Source organism: Dreissena polymorpha, chromosome 13 (genome assembly GCF_020536995.1).
Source record: "Dreissena polymorpha isolate Duluth1 chromosome 13, UMN_Dpol_1.0, whole genome shotgun sequence".
Classification (NCBI taxonomy): domain Eukaryota; kingdom Metazoa; phylum Mollusca; class Bivalvia; order Myida; family Dreissenidae; genus Dreissena; species Dreissena polymorpha.
Genome location: NC_068367.1, coordinates 30,003,282 through 30,027,712, shown reverse-complemented (window position 1 = coordinate 30,027,712; position 24,431 = coordinate 30,003,282). Strand labels below are relative to the sequence as shown.

General features: G+C 36.3%; 2 protein-coding genes across 3 annotated transcripts in view; one reads left to right on the top strand and one right to left on the bottom strand.

Annotated features, from left to right (window-relative positions):
• Positions 1–502: 502 nt before the first annotated feature.
• LOC127855081 (aminoacyl tRNA synthase complex-interacting multifunctional protein 1-like) lies at positions 503–11,780 on the bottom strand. The gene is made up of 7 exons (XM_052390437.1): positions 11,631–11,780; positions 9,762–9,867; positions 9,249–9,362; positions 7,815–7,991; positions 5,091–5,302; positions 1,671–1,839; positions 503–909 (listed from the first exon to the last, which is right to left on the bottom strand). Exons 2-7 carry the CDS (start codon positions 9,862–9,864, stop codon positions 743–745), a joined length of 942 nt encoding a protein of 313 aa, XP_052246397.1. The 5' UTR covers positions 9,865–9,867; positions 11,631–11,780; the 3' UTR covers positions 503–742.
• Positions 11,729–24,431, top strand: part of LOC127855066 (motile sperm domain-containing protein 2-like) — a 38,817-nt gene continuing 26,114 nt past the window's right edge. For both annotated transcript variants that reach the window (XM_052390405.1, XM_052390404.1), the window contains exons 1-2: positions 11,729–11,801; positions 21,669–21,723. In XM_052390405.1, the coding sequence (XP_052246365.1) occupies positions 11,778–11,801; positions 21,669–21,723 (79 nt within the window). In that variant the 5' untranslated portion in view covers positions 11,729–11,777. The remainder of the gene's footprint in view (positions 11,802–21,668; positions 21,724–24,431) is intronic.

Here is a 24,431-nt window from a genome sequence, read left to right as displayed (position 1 = left end):
TCGCTATATTTTGTGATACTACGAGGATTGCTTATATAAAGAATAAAAAATACATCACTATTTGAATGAGCACAGCACGGATAGCCAAGTGGTTTAAGCGATAGACTTACTCCAGGGGTCAGTGGTTCAGCCCCAGTTCAGGGTTGTTATTTTTCTTTCTTAATTTTTTTTCTTGATTTTTACTGGAGCTTTTTAGATCAAATGTAATATAAAGCATTTCATGACAAACTTCAATACATGCCAAAGTCTGTATAAAGGCCCATTTAACTTAAAATTGAGGCGAAAAGTGGCATGACTGTGCCAGAATACAAAATTGTGCAATGTGACATGGGCTGTTTGAGTTAAAGACAGAACAGAGGTAAATTATTAATAGTCAAAGGCATCTATGAAAACTTAGATCAAATGAGAAAACAGAAGCTGTTTAAAAGTTAGAAAGCTCACCCACTCTTTGAGTAATTTAGCTTCAAAGTATGAAGTCATCACGATGAACAAACTTCCAAAATGCACAAGATAGCTTGTTTCCATAAGAATTTTCTATGTTATGAAACTACACACTTGCAATAGAGTTGAGCACATATGTTATCATAATAACTTTTTGTTTCCTTAATAATTCCATTGTCAGCATCATCACAAACTAACATTCCAATAATTGTAATCAACATGTTGTCATAAGTCTTCCAACAGGTTTGAGTAGAAGTTCACTATACATGCATTGCATACTGTTTTCAACACTGCACAAGGGTTATGATATTTGTGTGTTAGCCTTGGTAGGGGCCACAAGGGGTCCCTTGCCCTCGATACGGAGTTGTGCCCCCTTGTAGGCGGCCACCTTGTTAGCGTCCGTCTTCAAGTCAGGCTTGATTGTCTCCCAGATCTTCTTCTTTGGGTTCAACAAGGCATCTGGCTCACCTGTATGAGAAAATGGACTAAATGTTTTTGCATCGGCATGTAAACATTTTAAATTTTTTGTTGTTGTTGAAACCTATTACATGGATTTTATCACGAATGCATTTCAGGCATATTGCTAATTAAGGACTCAAGTCCATATCCTGGGTACAACCAGTACTTGGTGTGTCTGTGGACACTGAGAACACTCCCAGAGTGAGTATAAAGCATGGGACTGCCCAATCACTAGGTGGACATCATAATCTTGGTGCCATTGAAACCTTTTTATATCACCAGGAACAATTATTGCAAATGTGAATATTGTACAGCACTTCTTCTGACAAGATTGTGTCTAGGGACAGACAAACCTTGATTGTGATTCTAGTATACCCCACCCTGTACTTCATGGAGGGGTATCCTCATCATTCCACTTAGCGCCTATCTTGATCCCTACGGCATAGTTGGATACCCCATGGTTGTGACTTTGATTCCTATTTTTAGCCCATACTTTGTTCATGACCTTGTCCTCATATTGGGCCCAAGAGAATGGAAAAAGGGGTCCTAAACATCTATCCTGAACCATTTAACCAACCTTAAAACTTTCTTAATGACCCACACCAATAGCTGAGTCCAGAATGTGGAATAAGCTCCATCTCCTAAATGCTTATCCAGACCCATAACCTTTAACTAGATACATTTATTAAGTGACCCTGTCCCCTATCTAGATCCCAGGCGGTGGGAGAAAGCTCCACCCCTACAAGCCTATCCTGACCCCTACATCATACCTGGATACTCCTTGGTGTTGACCCTGTCCCCTATCTGTGCCCCAGGGGGTGGTACAAGGATCTCCACTTTCTCCGGTGAGCTGGCACACATAATCATGCCGTTGGACATCACCCCCCTCATCTTGGCTGCCTTCAGGTTGCACATGAACACAGCCAGACGGCCTTGCATCTGTGAGAAAAGCAAGGGTACTGTGTAGTAAATTTTTATCTCAACTGTAAAAGCTACCTAGTTTTACATTGGTTGTATGTGCTTTATTTTTAAGTTTACGTTTTTCCCTGTGGCAAGGTTAACGTAATTACTCTAAATTTTCTGACACAATAGGGAATCATTTTATTATAGCCAATATACTATTTTTTGTGTGTCTTATTTTCCACACATCCCAATTTTTCTCAAGACAAAGTCACTCTTACTTTTATGACTATTACATTTTATCAGAATTCTATCAATTTTCATTAATTAGTTGACACATCATACATCATAAAACCTCCAATTTTATAGTTACACTTAAAAGTGTAAAAGACAACAATCAAAGGAGAGACAATGTCATCACAATTAGTACATTTTATTTTTGTTGAAGTAAAATATTTATAATTTATATATTAATACTTCAGTACATCAAATGCTTATCTTTGTACTCTGTGGTCAAAGTACAACCTTAGGATTATCTTTTAGTAAAACAAAATCAAACATCTGAAATGATTTTACTTATAACACAGTATGATTGGAAAATCACTTGAACAGAAGATCCAAGGCCAAGGGTAAACAAGCCAAAGTTATGATGACATAATTTTATATTCGTTTGAAACATCATTTGTTAATTAATACTTCATGGTGTGGTATTGATAACCAAACGCAATCATTTATCTATACCATTTAGCATGTTGACCTATAAACAGAAATATTGTTGCGCTCCTCTTATGTACGGGGGAAACAGACACAGCAACTCAGTTATTTGATTAAATCATTTAATAATTCTAACTCTTGACATAACCACTTTTAGGCAATAAACATATTTTGCTCACCGGATAAAAAACACAAAAGCCACAGTAACACTTGTATCGTCGTATTCCAAGTTACAAAAGCGCGTTTGATTTAAACTCGCGAAATCCGTCAGGTAGGCAGTCGGCATCGAAAACACTTTAAAAGCTATTTAAAGTTTAAAATTATCTCCAAAAAGACAGAATGATGTTACTTAAAGTTAAACTAATCCGTTTACATACGTAGAATAGATAAATCCAACAAGCGTGTATTCCAACTTTTTTTTTAAGCCCCCCCCCCGCTCTGGAACTTCACGGTCTATTTATAGCTCATAGAACGATTGCGTTGGTCAACCGGGTCGATCGAGTTTACACAGCCTATGGTTGACCAAAAATATGCACACAGACGATTATAGCATATGTGTAAACAATGACATTCCGTGTAGAACCCAACCACGGACATTCTCATAAGAGAAATTACATATATTAACTTTATAGGATTAAGATTCAAACCTTAAACCGTGATTAAATCAAAATATATAATAAACGCGAGACAAGTTTTGCTATGGCAAGAAATAAACATGTTTATGATCAAAATCGTTCATGTTAATGCAAAATAAAACTGTAGGTGACATTATTGTCGAAAATAACTGTGATGTTTAATGTAACTAAAAATGTATATACATATAAAGAATACTGGGGCACATCACTATTTGAATGTCAATGCAATTGTTTTATTGTCAGGGTGTCTCTAAATTTTCTGAAACCCGCTTTAGGAAATAATTTTTCAGACACTAAAATGTGTTTTTTTTAAGTGTCCTAAAACTTAACAGTAATAAACGGTATTGATAAGCTGGTTATGAGGGTTATCTGATACCTGTGAACATATGTTTTCAACAGTAATGAAATGATAATATGATCAGGCAATGAAATGAAAAAATATCCTTTATACTCTATGTTACTCTATGAAAAGATCAACAGACCAGCAAAACTCAACTGAATGCAAACGACCATCTTGGTAGCAAAGCTGCCTAAACTATATCTTTGATCAATAATTCCCTAACAAATCATTTAAGCAAAGTACCCTGCAAATATGCCCAGGAGTCTGCACATCGACAAGGTTTAGTAATGAGCAAAACAACCTTAAAACAAGGGACAAAATTGTCACAAAACCAGGTGTTCATTGTGAAAAAAAAATCCAATAAAGGGAGAAAACTCAAACTGAACTTTTGAAATGAACAAACAAAATTAACCCCCTTTGTAAGTTTGTTTAAAAAAAAATAATCTATTTTTAGTCGTGGCGACCTTGACATTGGAGATATTGACGTGATTCTTTCGTGCGACACACCGTACCATGATGGTGAACAAATGTGCCAAATGATTTTAAAATCTCACAATGAATGACATAGTTATGGCCAGGACAAGCTCATTTATGGCCATTTTTGACCTTTGAACTCAAAGTGTGACCTTGACCTTGGAGATATCGACGTAATTATTTCGCGCGACACACCGTCCAATGATGGTGAACAAATGTGCCAAATGATTTTAAAATCTGACAATGAATGACATAGTTATGGCCCGGACAAGCTTGTTCCGCCAGCCTGCCAGCCAGCCAGCCAGCCAGCCAGCCAGCCCGCCCGCATTCGCCAATCTAATAACCAGTTTTTTCCTTCAGAAAACCTGGTTAAAAAGCACACGGCCCATGTTTTAGGAAGCTATGTAAACAGTTTGATCAAATTTGAAGTAAATGCGTTCGAGATTCCATTCATAAACATATTCCTGGACAGACTGACATCTTGTCAAACATGTTTTCACATTTACAAACTCATAAACTAAGGAATTGAGATGGACAGACAAAGTGATGACTTTATAATGCCCTTTTCAGGGAGCATAACAATAATATTGTTTGTTCAAAGTGGACATTATATCTATATAACAAGTAGGAATTCCAATCAACGCCTTAATGTGAATGAGGACATATGAGCCACGTTCTTGGAAAACTGGACTAAAGGCATGTGTATAAAGACTGCATAGGCCAATCTGGGACAACCTGTCTAACTAATTTTTCTATTAATTGTCATCCCTGATTACCCTGATCAGGGATGTCACTTCACACACATGCATTAAGCCCAATTTCCCAGAACCAAGCATGAACCACTTACCTCCTCCAGTGTAACATGCTTTACGAGGCCAGCCACAATGGTGCGGGTCTACTTACCTCCTCCAGTGTAACATGCTTTAAAAGGCCCGACACGATGGTGCGGGTCTACTTACCTCCTCCAGTGTAACATGCTTTACAAGGCCCGACACGATGGTGCGGGTCTACTTACCTCCTCCAGTGTAACATGCTTTACAAGGCCCAACACGATGGTGCGGGTCTACTTACCTCCTCCAGTGTAACATGCTTTACGAGGCCAGCCACAATGGTGCGGGTCTACTTACCTCCTCCAGTGTAACATGCTTTACGAGGCCAGACACAATGGTGCGGGTCTGCCCCTCCCCCAGATCTACTTCCTCCACGTACAGGCTGTCCGCGTCAGGATGTTTCTTGACATCAACAATCTTCCCCACCCGCAGGTCGAGTCTCGAGATGTCAATAGGCCGGTCTGCATCTCCGTCCCCTGTCGGGGCTCCCTTGCCACCTTTGGGCTTTCCTGCATGGATAACTGAGTCTCATTCTGAGGAAACTAGGCTTAATGCATGTGTGTAAAGTGTCGTTCCACATAAGGCTCTGCAGTCAGGGTTGCCACTTTGTGGCTAGACTGGATTTTAGTTTAGGAGAGACTTCCTTTAAACGAAAAAATTCAAGTGTTAAGTGTCATCCCTAATTAGTCTGTGTGGACAGCACAAACTTTACACACATGCATAAGGCAAAGTTTTCCCAGAACAATTCTCAAATCAGGTTTCTCCCACACAAATATTATCACTTAAGTCTTCTTGTCCTTCTTTAGCAAAATTTTTGCGCATTTATCGGAAGAAAGGATCAACACGAAATACTTGATAATTGTTTTGATGGTCTTTGATAAAACCATAACAGTTATGTTTCAGAAGACGCCATACTGGATTTAGCAAAACACTGATAATTGGATTGTAGGAAGAGTAATAGCAAAATCTACCTTGGCCACATGATAAGCAATTCACTGCATACTTTAGCTTGTGGGTGGAGTAAACAGAGTGAATGACCTGATTTATTGTTTGGATTTATTGTTTACCATAAAACAGTGAACATGCACATTATCATATGTCCGATTGACTTCCACCCAGAGCTCCAGATAAGGATTTAGTCTAAAGGGTATTTCACCCCCTGATATTATTGTCAATGCGTATTTTACTCCTTTGTTTCAGCCATAAAGGGTTAGGAATATTTAGGGGTATTTTCCATTTCCATAGAAAACGGAAAAAGTAAAAGGCGTGTTTAATCTAGAAATAGTATTATTATTTGTTATTTATATTTTCAAATGCAAACAGAATATATTTAAAAAGACGATATGAACAGTCTTTCTTTAAAAAATCTTCCCGCAAGTTGCTTAAAACGTCCCTTTTCGATCCACAAACATGATGGGCCGCCATTTTTATTACAAACTTATTTTGATTGACTTACTTTTGATTCAAAGGTTACCTTACACTAAAAACTTAACTGGATTATTGTTAAACCGGTTACGCACTTTAATCGATTTAAAATACGTACCAAGATTTGTAAAGCGTTTTGTTACGTACTGGGCCGATTTTTAATGCGTTTTTTTATTTTTTCAATACGTAAATACGCAGATACGCCTCTTATCTAGAGCTCTGCTTCCACCATTTGTGAAATGATTGAATTTCTGCTGTTGTTTTTTTTTGGCGTAATTAACACCTGGAGGTCCTTTAATGGAAGCGCTGTTAACTGATTTTATCTCCAGATTTTTATTCTTCTTTTAAAATATTGAGTCATATTGAATATTGAATACTGCCTGTGGTGCAAGCCTTGTAAGTATCAATTGATTGGCCCATTTGAATAAGCCTGTGTACAAATTAAGGTTCATGTCACGGCAAAAATGTGGTCAAAAGATTTGAGTGTGCTGAGGGTTGAATGGCACATCAATTTTTTTTCATAAACTATATTGATATCAATCTGAGGTTAATTTGGGTAAATCAATAATTCTGACCTTCTGAATTAACCCTTTCAGTGCGGGAACCGACTTTTAAAGGCCTTTGCAAACAGTTTGGATCCAGATGAGACGCCACAGAACGTGGGGTCTCATCAGGATCCAAACTGTTTGCTATTCTGATAGTATTCTTTGAACAAAAATCAAAGAAAATGCTAATTTTAGAAATTCAGCAGACGACATTTTAGCAGACGACAAATTTCCCAGCATGCAAAGGGTTAAAGTAAGTTCAAGAGAAGGTTAATGTCAAGGTCAAAGTGATGATATAAGATGCAAATGTGTTGACAATGTTCATATACACCATCTTTGCAAGGATTAAAGCTTTGGAGAAGTGCTATTGATGTTAGACAAAACTGGTCTCTTAAGTCTAAAACGTAGTGAAATGACAAGGTCAAAATAAGGTCAAGTAATGTGAATGTGTTGGTAGTGTTCAAAGACATCATCCATGCAGGAGTAAAGAGCTTGGTAGGAAGTATTCTTGTTGTTAAACAAACACATCATTTTGGGTTAAACAATAATTTGTCTTAATAAGTCTAAAATTAAGTAAAATTAAGTAAATGTCAGGATCAAAATGAGGAAAGGCAATATAGGTATGTTTATAGGTTCATAGATTGCATCCATGCAAGCAATAAAGCTTTGTCAAATGAGGAACTGATGTTAGGAGAAACACTTCATCATGGGTTAACTTGGTGCAAATGGATAGAAGAACAAATGGACATGCCGATCGCTATATGCATCTCAGCCTCAGAAGATGACAGGAGCATAAGGATATGACAATTGTAGAAATATAGAAAATCAGGTCTGTTCCGAATGAGTTGATATGCTAAGAAAACAAATACTGAACCACTTACGAAGGTTCTTGATTAAGGTTTTCTAAGCCACAAAAAATTATACCTATTTACATTACCTGGCTATCATGTACAATTATCCCAGCATGACACATGCAATGCAAACTGATAACTCATTAAGTGAGTTTACATCTTACTTATTTATATTTTTTATAAATATGCTTGTATCATACCATCATCAGGAGATTTGTCCTCGGTTGTAGCAGCCTTGGCCTGTTTTTCTTGTTTTGGTTTAGTTTCCTTGGTTACATTTTCAGTCTTCACCTGGACATTAGAGGTTGGTGCCCCTGGTGTTTCAGTCTTAACTGCCTCCATCTTCGGTCTCTTCACAGGAAGTTGTATCTGCTTGACTGCACAATTGAAACAACTATCATCAAATACTAGTATTCCTAGCCACCGCCCACCAGTGGAGCAATGTGACATGACCCAACAAACAACAAGCATATGATGACTTCTAGCAGAAGTATGACCAAAGGTATATATATTTGTGGACAAATAAATGATAAAAATAATGAAGTACTTTGACACAAAAAATATGAATGACTGCATTTTTTATATCATTTAATGGCCAAGTCATACTCCTGCTACAGAAATTAAAATTGTTGGTTTTGATCGACTGCCTTTTGATTCAACATTTTGGTGATCATTCAAATAATAAAAACAAATTTTCTAAGTTTTGTCATTTTTGTGCGGCTGTCTGGTTGGACGCTGGCGCAGTGGTTGGTACTGATGCATCTCACATAAGCAACACTGGTTCAAACAAACCCCATTCCAGAAATTATGTGAGTTTGGTTGGTGGTAACCATACCAGCCAGGTGGGGTTTTCTATCATGGGTACTCTGGCTTTACCCCATAACATAAGACTTAAAAATCTTTCAAAATTGAACATATTTCTGTAAAAAACAAAAAGTTTTGACTGCAGGGGCAAGATTTTACAGACTTAGTGGAAGACCCCTATACTATGTTGAAAATCAAATGCCTCACCAATGCTATCTAGGAGAAGGCCTTGTTAAGATATTAACTAACTATACAACTCTATTAAAATCATGTAACCACTGGGGTATGGCCACTTTTGACATCAGCTGCATAAGATGTTACAAATCACATATCAAACTCCTGACTTTGGCAGTTTTAGAGATTTTTAAAGCTTCGATTTTTTAACCCTGAAGACCTACCTATGCAGCGGACCAACATCGTTTCACAACTTTCAAAAATCCTCGTACAGGATCAATCCTGTAAAGTTTATTCAAGATCTGCGCAATGGTTTAGGATAAGATATTGTTTGTAAAAAAAGTTAAAACTGTCCAGAAAGCACAACAGACAAGAGTTTATCCCAAAAGTTCACCCTGAGTGTGTTGCGCAAAAGAGAGCTGATATTATATTGATGAAACACTATGACAAGGGCTCAGATAAATGGTAAAATCTGAGCTTGATTGTCCTACCCTGAGTTTGAGCCAGTCGTTAGTCTACCTAACGCTTGATGTCAAAACATGAATGAAATGTTTTATATGAAATGTGTGTACCTCACTATATTTTTATTTTCAGACAGGCTAATAGATATACTTTGCAATAATTCTTAAAACTTGAACAAAGAGTGTGATCATTACCTCCATTCTTGATTTCTGTTAACACAAGAGTGAGTTTTAGCCTTTCGATCTTAGCTCTCAGGGTCTCATTTTCAGCACTTACACGTGTTTCTTCTGGTTTACTCACACTTAAAGCTGAAAAACAAAACAAACTACAGAAAACATACTTGAGAGAAATTAGCAGGACCCAAAAACATGAAAAAAACTAATATCATGAATATATTATTTATATTAAATTATAAAATAAACACCAGTATTCATTCTGCCTTAGTAATGCATGGAAAAGTAGAAATACTAGTATAAATCATTTTAACAATTCAGAAAACATTGAATGAAATTAAAAGTGAACCAATATCTGGATACTTCCCTCTAAAAAATCTTGCTTATTAATAGATTTTTTTCTCCAATTTTATTTTCAGAATGACTTTTAAAAGCGGTGTATAATCTTCAATCTGTATCAATAAATTAAGTAATGTTCATTTAACAAACACAGAAATGTGCTTTTGAAGAAAGCAAATTTGTAATCAATGTTACCAGCTGCTTTCTTCACTTGCTCGATGTGCGCTTTTAACTGGGCAATAATATCGTCCGCTTGCTTTGCACGCTGGACAAGTTTTTGTATGGTAGCTGCAGACATGACCTAAAGCAAAAGTAACATATTTTGATAACGATACGAGAATGATTAGTGTCTTTTAATGAAGTTCATGGGAAAAACTGGGCTTTAAGCCTTTATGCATGTATGTAAAATGTGGTCCCAAATTAGTCTGTGCAGTCCACCGAGGCTTATACTGGACAGCACTATCTGCTTTTATATGAATTTTCCATTAAAAGGAACACAATTGTTTGTTATGTGATTTAAACATAACATAAGTATGGAAAAAAACATGTCCAACTTTATTATGTAAATGAAAACCATGACAATGATGATTCCAATAGTCATTATTAAACAGCAAATAATTAAAAACTTATACAAATTGAAATTATTTACTTTCCAGCACTTCTATAGTTTTTTAAGCAAACTTTATTAATTAATGAACAGATGAGGAGAGAAGAGCCAGTACGATGAAAATAAAGCATGTATAAATCATAATTTTACAGACTGTTAAGCAAGAGGGACATGAACCCTAAGTCTCTCACCTGAGACCCTAAGGAACTAAACTATTCTAAACTGGTAGAGATTAAAAAAATTAATGAACTTTAAGCAGCCCATTTTTGTATAACTCTGCTGAGATATCATTAGAACACAAAATTATAACTGAAGTTCATATAGATCAGACATGTTGTGCTCAGTTGAGCTGAACAGGACATACATGTAGGGAACATTTATATTAATATGTTAAGCCTTCTATATTATTCTTTTTACTTAAATAGGTAAATATGATACCACAAAAGAAGTTCTTCTTGAATGCTTTAAGCCTTTATGAGTGCATACAAACAGCTCAACGTTCTTCCTCATGAAGCCAAAAACCATGTAAAATAATTAAATCTTGAGTATGTCTATAAAATTGACTTCAATCACCTAAACACATCGTAGTAAACACAATACCTGTTACCATTAACATAAATTTCGGTATCTTTTGTGGAAAAATGCTCAAAACAAAAACTTGATAAAATACCGTTATCAATCCTTAAGAGCAAGTTTTGAATTGATGATTCAATTTATTTTACTGAGGTTTTGCAGATGGTCGCTTGATTGATTGATTGCAGTATGATAGGTTGATTGGACACAAAATCTTACAGAGGATTCTGGAGATAGGTGATGTACAAATCAGCATTTTTTTGAATTCGGATTACTTAGCATTGTCATTTCAAGAAATTACACATTTTCATGAACATTTCACATGTGTGAAAACTGGATTATTATCATTAATCCGTGAACATACCATATCACATAAGTTGTTTTAATTTGCGCATTAAGAATATATTTATTATCTGTTTGTTCATTTATTCCAGAAATGTTTATGTGGCTCATAAATTTTTTTTTTTAAGTGATGCTTGGATTCCAGGCGGTACAAGATAAAATCTTCATTAGTTGCAATTCCTAGCGACTAACCATATTAGCTGTTGTTTGCCATTTCAATTGCATCCATGATCCATGATAATGACATTGCATCATTTGTTACTAACTTACTTTCATATTGTATTGCTTTTATTTATTTATAAAAATAAGGTGCTTTTTATGGTCTTTACATACAAAGTAAACAAACATTTTACTATTTCCTAACAAACTGACTAATTGGCACTGAATGTCACTTGTGGAAAATAAATTGGTTAGCAAAGTGTTTTGTAGACCTAAGACCTTAGGCTAAGATCGCGAAAATAAGTTGCTTGTCTAATTTTGACCATATAACATATTGAATTCCAACAAAAAGATCATTTAATAAAGTGCCAATTTAACCGTACCGTGATGAAAACTAGTTGGTAGTTTAAAGTATACAAGTAACTGCGTTTGAAACGGTCCCTATTCTAGTCCACTTCGTCCACGTACAGATGCTTTTCTCACGATGATGTATTTTTTTCAGAACACGGAAACAAAGCAGACGACCACAAATGGCGTTGAACGGAAGCAACCAGGTAGTTGATAAAATTAATGTTTTCATTTGCGAATGCACACCCTGTTATAATTACATGCCAATTTGATTATAGGTGCTACCTCATTAACGAGCAAATTTTTAGTACATGGGTCAATGTCAGCGAATTAGAAAATCTATTGAAGAATGAAACTTAAAAAGCTTTACATAAAACTATCAATTAAAATAGCTTGATCATTAATGGACTTTGAACACGTATAAGTCACAATATACCAAAGGTCTCCTACACAAATTCAATGCAAAAGCAATAACTTTAACAAAAAATAAAGTCAAACTTTTTGCGCGTAGACACCACATAACCATACCTTTTCTAATAGTTGCAATAATACAACTCCCGGCTATTGACCCTCCGGGTCGCTGAGATTTACAACTGACAACCCGATTTTTCATAGAAACTCGCCGCCCACAATCCGGGCGGCAGTTTAATCGGAAATATTAGCCATATTAACTATTTTCTGGCATTAATAAACACAAATAGATCGTAAAATATCCATAATGCGCAAATGAAAACAACTTACATGATATGTTATGCTCGCATAATATTGATATTAATCCAAAGTTTCAAACACGTCAACAATTCTTTTAAATGTTTATGTTTTTGCAATGGACACAGTCCAGTATTCCAAATAATTCAGAATTCGAAAATACGCTATAGACTTTCTCCAGAATCCTGGGCGAGATAGATCTCGTGTCTAATCTACCAATCGTGATATACCGACTATCTCCGGAACATCCGTAAGATAGACTGAATCCAAAATTCAAAAGTTTGGCTTTCGGTTAGAGAACGGTTTTTGTATAAAGTTTTTGTTTTGAGTATTACTCCACAATTCGATCGCAAATTGATATCGGTTATAAGGTATTGTGTTTATAACGATGTATTAGGTTGATTGAACTCGATTTTATAGACATAAGTGAGACATAATTTTTTGACATGAAAAAATGGGTTAACAAGAAGAACTCTGAGCTGTACGTATGTACTTATAAAAGCTCAGAGCATTCAAGAAGAACTACCTTTTCTTAAAGAGCATTCCAAGCCGCAATGATTTTAACAATAAAAAAGATAGGTCATCCAGTATGTAAGAAAGAACTCAATGCGAATCAGCGGATAACTTGTTATTTCACACCAATGAAAGTGTGAAATCTTGAAAGCACCTTGTCGATCTGTGCCCATTTATTTACCAACCACTAATGATATATTCTAGCATATACCCATACATGCCAGAATTTTTTAGGTCCAAAGCGGGACATTCCATAAAAAATTGTCGGGACATTTGACCAAAAAGCAGGACACCTAAAATGATCTTATCATTCCACCTTTACTGTAGTCAGTATAGTACTAACAAAAACTCTTGATACTTTTATTCAAGACATAAAACATCTGATATGAAGCGTGAAATCTAAAACATAACAATAACAGTTTTAATAAATAAGACAATTGCAAACAACGAAGATAATATTCATCTTTTTAAAGTACAAAATCTGGGACATTACGACAACAATACTCATTATATGACTTTCAATGGCAAACATTAACGCAGGGTAGGCTATCCAGTACACTGAAAGTACGGGTTACAGTAAACTATCTACCGAACAGTTACATCAGCTTGACACGGAATGCGTGGCCGTACACATTTCCGAGGTAGGCTTTTGGTGTTCATTTTAACTGCCAACAACACCTCAACCGTTCTATGGCCCAGATTTTCCCTTTTCCATGCGCAGTTTGTTACTTGTCGATTGTCGCGGCTTAATTGGAGTAGGGTCAAACTGTCATGCATAGCACCTCATTGTTTTTAGCTTAATTGGAGTAGGGTCAAACTGTCATGCATAGCACCTCGTTGTTTTTATTACAATTACACCCAATTACACTAGACAGGATGGGTATCACTTATTGGACTCTAAAAGACTCATTAATGACGTAGAGTTAATTTTACAAAACAATTGTTTTGTAAACCGTTTCAAACAAAGACAAAAACAAACACATTTTCAACATTTATTTCATTATAATACAACTATCGATAGCAATAAGCGACAACTATCTTGAAGACCACCATGGTGTGAATGCCTGATAAAATCAATAATTAGACGATAAATCGCTGATAAGGTGTCATAAACAACACTGGTACACACGAGAAGTAGAATCGGATTAATAATTGGGGGCAATAAAGGGATTAGCGGTGGTAAGTGTTAGCGAAACAGAGCTTGAATAGCGAATTTTATTGGGAACCTATATACCTTACATCGTTTTTTACGAATGTCGGGACAAATCGTCTCGTATCGGAACGCCGGGACAAAAGGCCCAAAAGCGGGACTGTCCCGCCGAGATCGGGACATCTGGCATGTATGCATATACCGTAGGTTTCCACGTATAGCGCGCAGTGTTTTACCTCCAAAATTCAAATTAAAAAGCTGGTGCGCGCTATACATTGATACAACGCTATCCTGGCTGCTAAATTGGTAAAAAAATATGTTGTGTAATCGTAAATAATCAAAATGGCCGCCATGTTTTTTTCTAGAAATCTACCACCGTATAATGGTACAGATTGAGGGGGCCATTGTCGAAACAACAAGAAGTCGCTACTGGTAGATATGAATGCGGTAGAAGAAGTTTTGGTCAAAAAATAAATTTGTTTGAATAAACTTGCAGACATTTCTTTGTTTGTGTTTTTACACTTCTTTATTGATGAATTCCGATGGGGATTGTTGTCATCTATCCAGAGAGCAGGCAAGGGTAGGTGTAAACGAGGTCTTTTTTGCGGGTAACGGTAGGTGTGAAAGGGAGTCATTTTGCACTTTGTAATTGGCAGATGTTATCGTGTAATATGTGCCACGACTTGTTAAGACGCTAATTGACATTTGAGACACTAATTGACACTTGAAAACGTGAAGATATGCAATTTTTTGCATTTTGTGTGTATAAATATTGAACGTTCAACTATGGTGTACCTCAACAACTGTATCCCTGTCTCCCATGCGACATTCAAATTTACCGGCAATGCCCATGCTTTCCCAGAGGAAAAATCACACGATGTACACTAATTCTTATTTTCTCACGTTTTTCACGAAATGCACGTGGACTGTTAATCTTTTGCTAGAAAATTACAAAATTGTCAGAAAAGTATAGTGCTATGCAACCCATGCTCCTAATCTTAATGACGCTTCCTATTTTGAATGCTTAATTAAGCTTTCCAATGCCCCGGAATATTGGATTGTGCAATAGTAAAATGGTGGCCATTTTCAGTCCAATTTGGTGGTTTTATTGTCTTTAAATATTTTTTTCTCCATTTTTGCATTTAAAAAACAGCCTGCGCGCTATACAGGGGAGCGCCCTATATGTGGAAACCTACGGTTATGTCATGGGTGCTTTTAAACTGCAGCAGATGGTCAATATGCATTGCCAGCTCTCATTTAGAGGTTCAAGAGAATACAAAATTTCATATTTTCAAAATAAGTACTTTAGGCTATTTTTATGGTGGTAATCTGGTCAAAATGGGAGTTCGTAAGGCCAAAAAGAAAAATAGTTGTGTTTCAGGTCACCTCCTGAAAAAAAGTAGGGTCGGTAGGTAGGAAAAACTTATTATTATTTAAAATTCTTTTTATTTTTCATAAAGGTCATTGACTACATTTAAATTGATCCTCGCTGTTCGTCAGAAATAAAATGATTGTTTTTGTTTATCTCTAAATTACGTGTTGCTACAAATTAGTTGACAGGAGCAGGCCAATCACGAAGGAAGGCTCATTGTAAGCTCGACTGTCCAACAGACAAAAAAACTCACCTTTTCTTCAGCAGCAAACCCACGAACTTCCAGTTTTGATCGCTTCGACTGTGCTGGGTGGTATCTGTGCCATACATTCTTTAAAGTCATGGAGTTTGAATAAGAATTCAAAGACTTTGTTCCGGCATGATGAAAACATTTGTTCAAATTGACGGACAAAATGGACGACGCCACGTTTACAATAAAACCGAACGCCGGATATCGTTTTTGCGGGAAAAACAGGCTGGTCCCCCGATTGCACAATGTGTATAATATAAAGCGTTTGCGGCGACGGGATGTTATTTTGCAGGTCACAATACAATAATTCTGGTAATCACCGAATTCGACCGGACGGAGATGGAAAAAAATCGCCGAACTCGGAACTCGACGGGGAAAAATTCACAAAAAAGGCAAATATTGGATAATAAGTTTTTGGGTCAGCCCTAAAAAGATAGGGTCGGTCGGGTGACCGGAAACACAACTATTTTTCTTTTTGGCCTAATCAAGCGAAAGAAAAAAAATGCTCATTTGGGGGGTTTAAGCTGGAAGGAAAAGTTAAAATGAACAAAATAAACATATGTATGCAAGCATTATAAGCTTAGCAATGAGGTTCATGTAGTAACAGGGGTAGAAAGGCAGTTCAGATCAAGGCAGGTGTCCTGAAAGGGGTTTCTAGTACTTCTTTTGGGGACACAGCTTCCTGCAGAATTCTCAACACAACAAATAAGTTGCTGAAAGTGCCAAATTTTGTCGAAAAGATCCCTCTAAGGTAAATGATGAAGGGGACACTTGCTACAACAATCCTATGTTTAAGTATTAGGTGCAACACCCTTTTAAGCCAGAACCATGAATATTAGCATATTGTGAGAAAACAATACCAAAAACAAGCTAATTGTTGGGTTACAAGTAGCAAATCAACTCAGCTGTACTGCATACATGCTCAGGAACAAGGATAAACCTGTTAAGTGCCAACTTCAGCTGCCAACAAAGCACGAGCTTTACTTGTCAGGACGCGGAACTATCAATACAAACAGCACGGAGAATTACACGACGGCAAGGGTTTTAGTGACCACAAACCTGATTATGAGAGTCATTTAAACCTTAAGCATCATAAATATGCTTATTTGCTTGTGAACATGATAATAAAATGATATAATTACCGTTTTTGCCATCAACAACCCTTATCCAGTGGCCCTTGTCTTAGTCGCAGACATTCTTCTACCTGAAAGAGTCAAAATACCCAATAGTAATAGATATAAAATGAAACAAAAACATGCATTTATGTTTTTTAAATGTACTTTTATGAATAATATGAAGTGATAAAGCTTGTTAAATTCATGATTGTACTAAATATGAAGGCTGGCTCAGTTAAGCATCTGCTGCACTGTCCATACTGTAAAAATGCCTGCCATTCCATGTCGGTGAAATGGGGCTCTGTTTGAATGTTCATGCTTTTAGCGCAAGCTATTGTTGCGTTACTCGATCACGGAGTCCCTGGCGTTGAATTCTGACTGCATGTAGCACATTAACGCTACACGGTCAACCAATATGCGGTTGAATTTAAGTTGGAAAGCAATTTAGCCCTTTTTCCGCTATATAAGGGTGGGGGGTGAACTTGAAAAACAACTATTCCAGGTCAAATAATCTGAATTCATGCATTTAATGCACTTATTTTCTTCTCTTTTGCTAAGAAATGACCAAAAATCTGCGTTCCCAGCCATATTTTGCACTTGCAGATGATATTTCATTTGTACCATAAGTTAGTTTAGGTCACAATATACCAAAAGATTTCCTACACAAATTCAATGTAAAAGCAATAACTTTAACAAAAAATAAAGTCAAACTTTTGCGCGTAGACACCCCCATAACCATACCTTTTCTTAAAGAGCATTCCAAGCCACAATGATTTAAACAATAAAAAAGATAGGTCATCCAGTTGTAAGAAAGAACTCAATGCAAATCAGCGGTCGCTGTTTTATGGCCCTCTTTTTACCGGCATCTCTCCAGTTGATAATGGTTTCCCGCCAACTGTCAAAGTCTCATGTAGTCTCCAACCTAAAAGCAAAACAGTGAATTTATAGTATACAAAATATAAAATATAAAAAATGTTTTCCCTACCACATGAACACAGAAATATTCAAAAATAAAGTCATGGCAAGTGCCGGTACAGAGAATTGTGTCTTCAAATAAATGAAGATTTTGTTTTAAGAGGGTATAGCATTGAACACCAAAAGTATTTAGTATATTGTAACCTATACCGCATTCAAATTTATCAGTTATTATTTTATCATATGCTTGAAATAAATTGCTATTTAAAATTTATTTCTGATCATATAGTTTCAGATTGATTTCTCCTCTTGCACATTCTCTCAAATAATATCCTCCAATTACCGTGTATCAAGCAGTTAAGGAAACAAGTAAAAGAATGTCTGAATAATGCCGCTTTAATCAAAATTGTTTATTTACATCATATTTTACCACACAAAAACCAATAGTTCCAAACACACCCGGGTTCACATTTACTTAACGCTTTGTTTATGTGGTATCAATTTGTCACATCCGAAAAGGAGAGTGCAGTCAAGTTACCATTACCGGATCAGTAGTGTAATAAAGTTGTTCTGGTGAAAAGCAATAAATGTTTTGAGACTTCTTTTACACCAGTTCGATTAAATATTACCTTTGCTTACTGTTTCACCGAATAGTCTTATTTTTAAGCGCAGGAAAATTTCAGAATTCATGCATTAACGGATCAGTTTTAGCCATAACGGATCACGGGATCGAACCATTCAGGAGGGCATCTAACACGCTACTGAACTGTTGAAACATGAACTGTGTTGTTTACTATGACCAAGTAACATTGCCAGTTATAAATTATATTTATTTTTTGTCATTAATTGTTTTCTATATGATATCTTGTATCTACACTTTACGCTGCCGCATGACGTTCTTGTGTGAATTATCTGTTGAAAATCCTAAATAGATATGGGCATCTTATAAACCATTTGTTTGAATCATATTTAATCATCAATATTAAACATGGAACATCAATAAAACATTACGATTAATATCGTTTATTGAAAGAATCAACAAGATTTGCATATATTTTAATATAATATCCGTTAATATTGCCATAATTCTTCATTTTATTTAAGGGGTTGCAAAATCTTAAACACGAATCAAAACTGAAATGGACTTTTGCAGGCAGAAAGACTACTAAATGGCCTTTAAATTAATGCGTAAACTTCTTACTTTCCAAAGGAGTTATAGCATGTGGCTGCAAATAATGTTCAACCTCGATTTGGAAACGAGACAGCAGTCAACAAAGATTATACACATGTCAGCAAAACATACCAAAATGTTTGACAAAGAGTAGCTCTGATTACGACTCAATCAATGCTTTTTAAAGAACAGGCCTTGAAGATGATGTGTGCAAACAATCATCTAAAAATGTGAAATATTTATCGCGATACACAGTCTTGAACATCAAAGTGATCCGCTATGGGTAATGATCCGGTATTGGGGGTAATGGTAACTTGACTGTGCACCATTGCAATAGGCATTAGGCAAAAGAAAAAATTGAAAATTCAATTCACGCGTATCACATGGAACTGCATATTTTGAGTGGTGATAGGTCAAGGTCATCCTTCAAGGTCAAGGTCAAAAGTCAAATTTTGCAATATTGAAGATAGCAACTCGATATTTGGCATGCATGCGTATCTCATGGAGCTGCACATTTGAGTGGTAAAAGGTTAAGTTCATCCTTCAAGGTCAAGGGTCTTATTTGCAATATTGAAGATATCAACTCAATATTTGGCATGCATGTGTATCACATGGAGCTGCACATTTTGAGTGGTGAAAGGTCAAAGGTTCAAATTTTGCAATATTGAAGATAGCAACTTGATATTTGGCATGCATGTACAATGTTTATCTCATGGAGCTGCGCATTTTGAGTGGTGAAAGGTCAAGGTCATCCTTCAAGGTCAAATTTTGCAGTATTAAAGATAGCAACTCGATATTTGGCATGAATGCGTATCTCATGGAGCTGCACATTTTGAGTGGTGAAAGGTCAAGGTCAACAATATTGAAAATTGCAACTCCATATTTGGCATGCATGCGTATCTCATGGAGCTGCACATTTTGAGTGGTGAAAGGTCAAGGTCATCCTTCAAGGTCAAAGGTAAAATATATGGCTTCAAAGCGGTGCAGTAGGGGGCATTGTGTTTCACAAACTCTTGTTAATTACATGTATTTTCTTTTTTCTTTTTTTTACCAGTTGACTGATTTCAGGGTGAAAAAGGGTCAGTTAATGTACCCATGATTGTGTTAACACTGACCAAATGATAAACATTGCCCATGTGGTGTTTAGTCGTCATATATTATTCATCATTTCATTATTCCTTGCTCTTTATGCACCTTTTGTCTTTTAATCACCCTCTGTACTAATGCTAAGCTGCGTACAGAATTCACAAAAGAGAACAGGTCATGTACTGGTATTCATTTTTCAGGCCTTTTTTTGTCTATTTTGGAAAAAAGTACCTAGCAAAATTGGGATTTTTCGAGTCGAGAAATTTTCCAAATTGGGAAGAATTTTCATTGACAAAAGCATTATTTGGGAAATTATTTTTCTGATTTTTTTAATTAAAATTCAATGTCATCACACATAGGTATTGCCCAAAAATGCTAAGAAGTATTATAAAACAGTTTTTTTACAATGCAACAGTCCACTGCTAACGAAAGTATGTGTATATCACTATATGATAACAAAAACACAGACTTTGTTATGCTTGAAGTTCAAATAAAATACATAGCTCAATATGTCATTAATGATTATTTATGAATATTCACAGTTGAAGGACCTGCATTCAACATATTTTTTTTCCAAATTTAAGTTGCCAAATGTCTGAAGGCAACCATTTTTTGAAACACAAAAGTAAAGCTGAACATCATAAATATACAGTATTGAAATGTTAAGAAGCCACAAAGGGTAGCACTGACTCTGAATCTGGCAGTGGAAAATGTTCATCACTTGCTTGCTCAGAAACCCCTTCTGGGGAATACAAACTAGCATTCTCACTTGGACTACTGGGAATGTTAATGGGCGTGTCAGATTCTGGGTTAACCGTAGACTGACTGGCGGTAGTTTTTCCCCATTGGCACGCTAAAACACGGCGTCCAATTATTTAAAACACGGTACCTATCGGGAAACACATTTTTCTTCTTTGATTATTTCGGTCAGAAATTGGGATTTTTTTCCATGGACCAAAAAAAATCATTAGGGTCAGGGGGAAAAAAATAGGGTCGGTCGGGTTCCCAGAACCAAGACTATTTTTTGTTTGGCCTTATAAGTCAATCATCTTTTGAGCATCATCGACAGATTAAGTGCTCAAGAATTTAAAAAACACAAACATTTTCCTTTTGTTCAAATATAATTTCAGCATATATGTTACTATTATAAGATTTGATAAAATAAGCATCCGATCTGGACTTGGTATACATTGAACACGTGTATATTGTCATGTCACCTATTTTCGGGATGAGCTCACACAGTTCATATACTAGATTGTTTCATGCAACATTTTCGGAAAATATGGAAAAAGTAAAAGTATTTTCTTTGAATCTTTGAAATCAATCAAATGCATGAAAGTGTTGCGTTTACACTAGCGCAGTTGTTTGCCTCACTGTGCATTTTTTTTGGGAAGTTTAATGAAGAGGATCTAACAAATTGAATGGAATAGGCATACATTTGGATTACTTAAGTTGAAGTAAGATTTGAAATGCAATTATACTTTTTTTCCTCATTTTGGTTGCGTCTGTATTAATTTTCAAGCATAGTTATGTTAGTGAAACAAATACGCATGGGTGTTACATCTCATGAGAGCAGCGTTGTTAAAGTAAACAAAGTGAATCAGGAGATGCTCAATATAAGTGAATCTTATTCAGCAAATTTAAGTTTTAATATGGTATGTGTAGTTACAAAAATTGGGGGAGGGGCATGTTCTAGGTGCAAACTTTGTTGTTCTCCTGTTCCAATAATTTGCCTTGATCACTGTTTTGGACATACTGGGGTGTTAATCTTTTCATTTGTCATTCTATTCCAGGATATCAAAGAAAAAGTACAGCAGCTGAGAAGTCTGTTCTTGTCAAAGCACAGTGGTAAAAGGAATCATTCTTCTATCATAACTCGTTTTTTTACTCCAGATTTCAGGGATTTCAGTAGATTAAAAACAAACAGGAGTTATATTACCCCTTAGTTGAAAGTTCAATGGGTCAAAGTTAAATGTTAAGAAGTTAAAGACAGGATTTTTGCATCTGAAGATATATTTAATTTATTGTAAAGCTATGAAAATGGTAATATGTGTTAATTTTGTTGACATGAACGTTTTGCAATCAACCTTGCTCTTCGAAAATGGGGCTTAATGCTAGTGTGTAAATATTTGTCAAAGATCAGCCGCTTGCAGTCTGATCAGGCTAATGAGGGATTGCACTTTCCACTTTCATGGAATTTTTTGTTGCAAGGAAGTCTCTTCGAAATTGAAATTCAGTCTAGGTGGAAAGTGGTGTCCCTGTTAGCCTGTGTAGACTGCAAAGGCTAATCTTGGATACCATCTTACACACATTTATAAAGCCCGGTTTTGCCAGAGCGTGGCTCAATTTTGATAAAAGTATTATATTCAAATATTTTTGCAAAGGTAAAATAGTTTCATAAAACAATTGCAAGATAAATAATTTGCAAGAGTAAAATTGTGTTATTTAAAATAATGCTATTTTTAAGCCTCAAAATTTTCATCATTTGAATTCATGGATATGTTTGTTTAAATGTGCTTTGTCTTGTATTGAATTGCTGTGGTACTGAAATATACTACTCAAAATTTGCTAAGGATATTTGTTATAGTATGTGTAATTTGAAGTTTTTATGTCCGCCACTATAGTAGTGGGGGACATATTGTTTTTGCCTTGTCTGTTGGTTGGTTGGTTGGTTGGTCTGTCTGTTGGTCTGTTTGCGCCAACTTTAACATTTTGCAATAACTTTTGCTATATTGATGATAGCAACTTCATATTTGGCATGCATGTGTATCTCATGAAGCTGCACATTTTGAGTGGTGAAAGGTCAAGGTCATCCTTCAATGTCAGAGGTCAAATATAGGTGGCCAAAATCGCTCATTTTATGAATACTTTTGCAATATTGAAGATAGCAACTTGATATTTGGCATGCATGTGTATCTCATGGAGCTGCACATTTTGAGTGGTGAAAGGTCAAGGTCATCCTTCAAGGTCAGAGGTCAAATATATGTGGCCCAAATTGCTTATTTTATGAATACTTTTGCAATATTGAAGATAGCAACTTGATATTTGGCATGCATGTGTATCTCATGGAGCTGCACATTTTGAGTGGTGAAAGGTCAAGGTCATCCTTCAAGGTCAGAGGTCAAATATATGTGGCCCAAATCACTTATTTTATGAATACTTTTGCAATATTGAAGATAGCAACTTGATATTTGGCATGCATGTGTATCTCATGGAGCTGCACATTTTGAGTGGTGAAAGGTCAAGGTCATCCTTCAAGGTCAGAGGTCAAATATATGTGGCCCAAATCGCTTATTTTATGAATACTTTTGCAATATTGAAGATAGCAACTTGATATTTGGCATGCATGTGTATCTCATGGAGCTGCACATTTTGAGTGGTGAAAGGTCAAGGTCAAGGTCATCCTTCAATGTCAAGTATATGGGTCAAAATTGCGCATGTAATGTCACTTCTGCAATATTGAAGCTAGCAATTTTATATTTGAAATGCGTGTGTATCTCAAGGAGCTGCACATTTTGATTGTTGAAGGGTCAAGGTCATCCTACAAGGTCAAACATCATATAGGGGGACATTCTGTTTCTCAAACACATCTTGTTATTATTATTTAAAACAAAACAGCTTGTGTTTTCCAATATATGAGTGCGTATTCTACATAACCAATAACCTGTCTTATCGATTTTGTTTACACAGGCTTGCTAATTAGCTCATGAAAAGCAATACCCACGAAAAAGCTATGACATTTGGCCTTGCACTTGACAAACACATTGTAAACATGCTTCAAATCTACACTTGTAGCTCAATCATTCATATTGAAAGTTGTTTAAAATGGCAAACTATCGCGTAAGAAGACGTCTTACCTTAGAAGAAATTAATAGGGGGGTTGGGATGCTGGAAGTAGGAGCGTCACAACGTCACGTGGCACGTCAGCTTTGCGTTGTAGCCAGGATGTGGAGCCGCTACCAAATGCATGGTAATGTTATCCCCAGAAAGAGGGGAGGTCGTCAGAGGGCTACTACGCAGGCACAAGACCGTTTTATTGTGGTACAAGCCCGACGTCATCGCTTCATGAACGCCACGGCCCTTCAAAATGACTTTCAGAATGCATCAGGGGTTCGAGTTTCAACTCAAACCATTCGAAACAGACTGCATAGTGTTGGCATGAGGGCTAGACGACCTGCCATTCGTATTCCATTGATGCGCAACCACATCCAGGCTCGTCTCCAATGGGCACAAGATCACATAACCTGGTCTTTAAATGACTGGACACCAGTACTCTTCACAGACGAGTCTAGATTCTGTGTAGACTTTACAGATAGACGTGCCCGGGTGTGGAGAATAACCAATGAGCAATGAGCACCAGTATACATCGCAAACCATGATCATTATGGTGGGGGCTCAGTATTGGTTTGGGCTGGGATCAGCATCAGGGGAAGACCAATCTGCATATCATTGATAACGGCACTATGACAGCTCAGAGATACGTCAGAGAGGTCTTGGATATATACGTCCGTCCATATGCTGGTGCAACAGGCCCAGATTTCATTTTAATGGACGAT

What these genes read in the sequence shown, in the direction of transcription:
- LOC127855081 (XM_052390437.1), bottom strand. Translation starts at nt 9,864, where the DNA reads ATGTCTGCAGCTACCATACAAAAACTTGTCCAGCGTGCAAAGCAAGCG. An exon ending in AACAGAAATCAAGAATGGAG is followed by an intron (nt 7,992 to 9,248) that starts GTAATGATCACA and finishes TCAATTGTGCAG; the next exon opens with TCAAGCAGATACAACTTCCT. An exon ending in CAACACCAAGGAGTATCCAG is followed by an intron (nt 910 to 1,670) that starts GTATGATGTAGG and finishes TTTCTCATACAG; the next exon opens with GTGAGCCAGATGCCTTGTTG.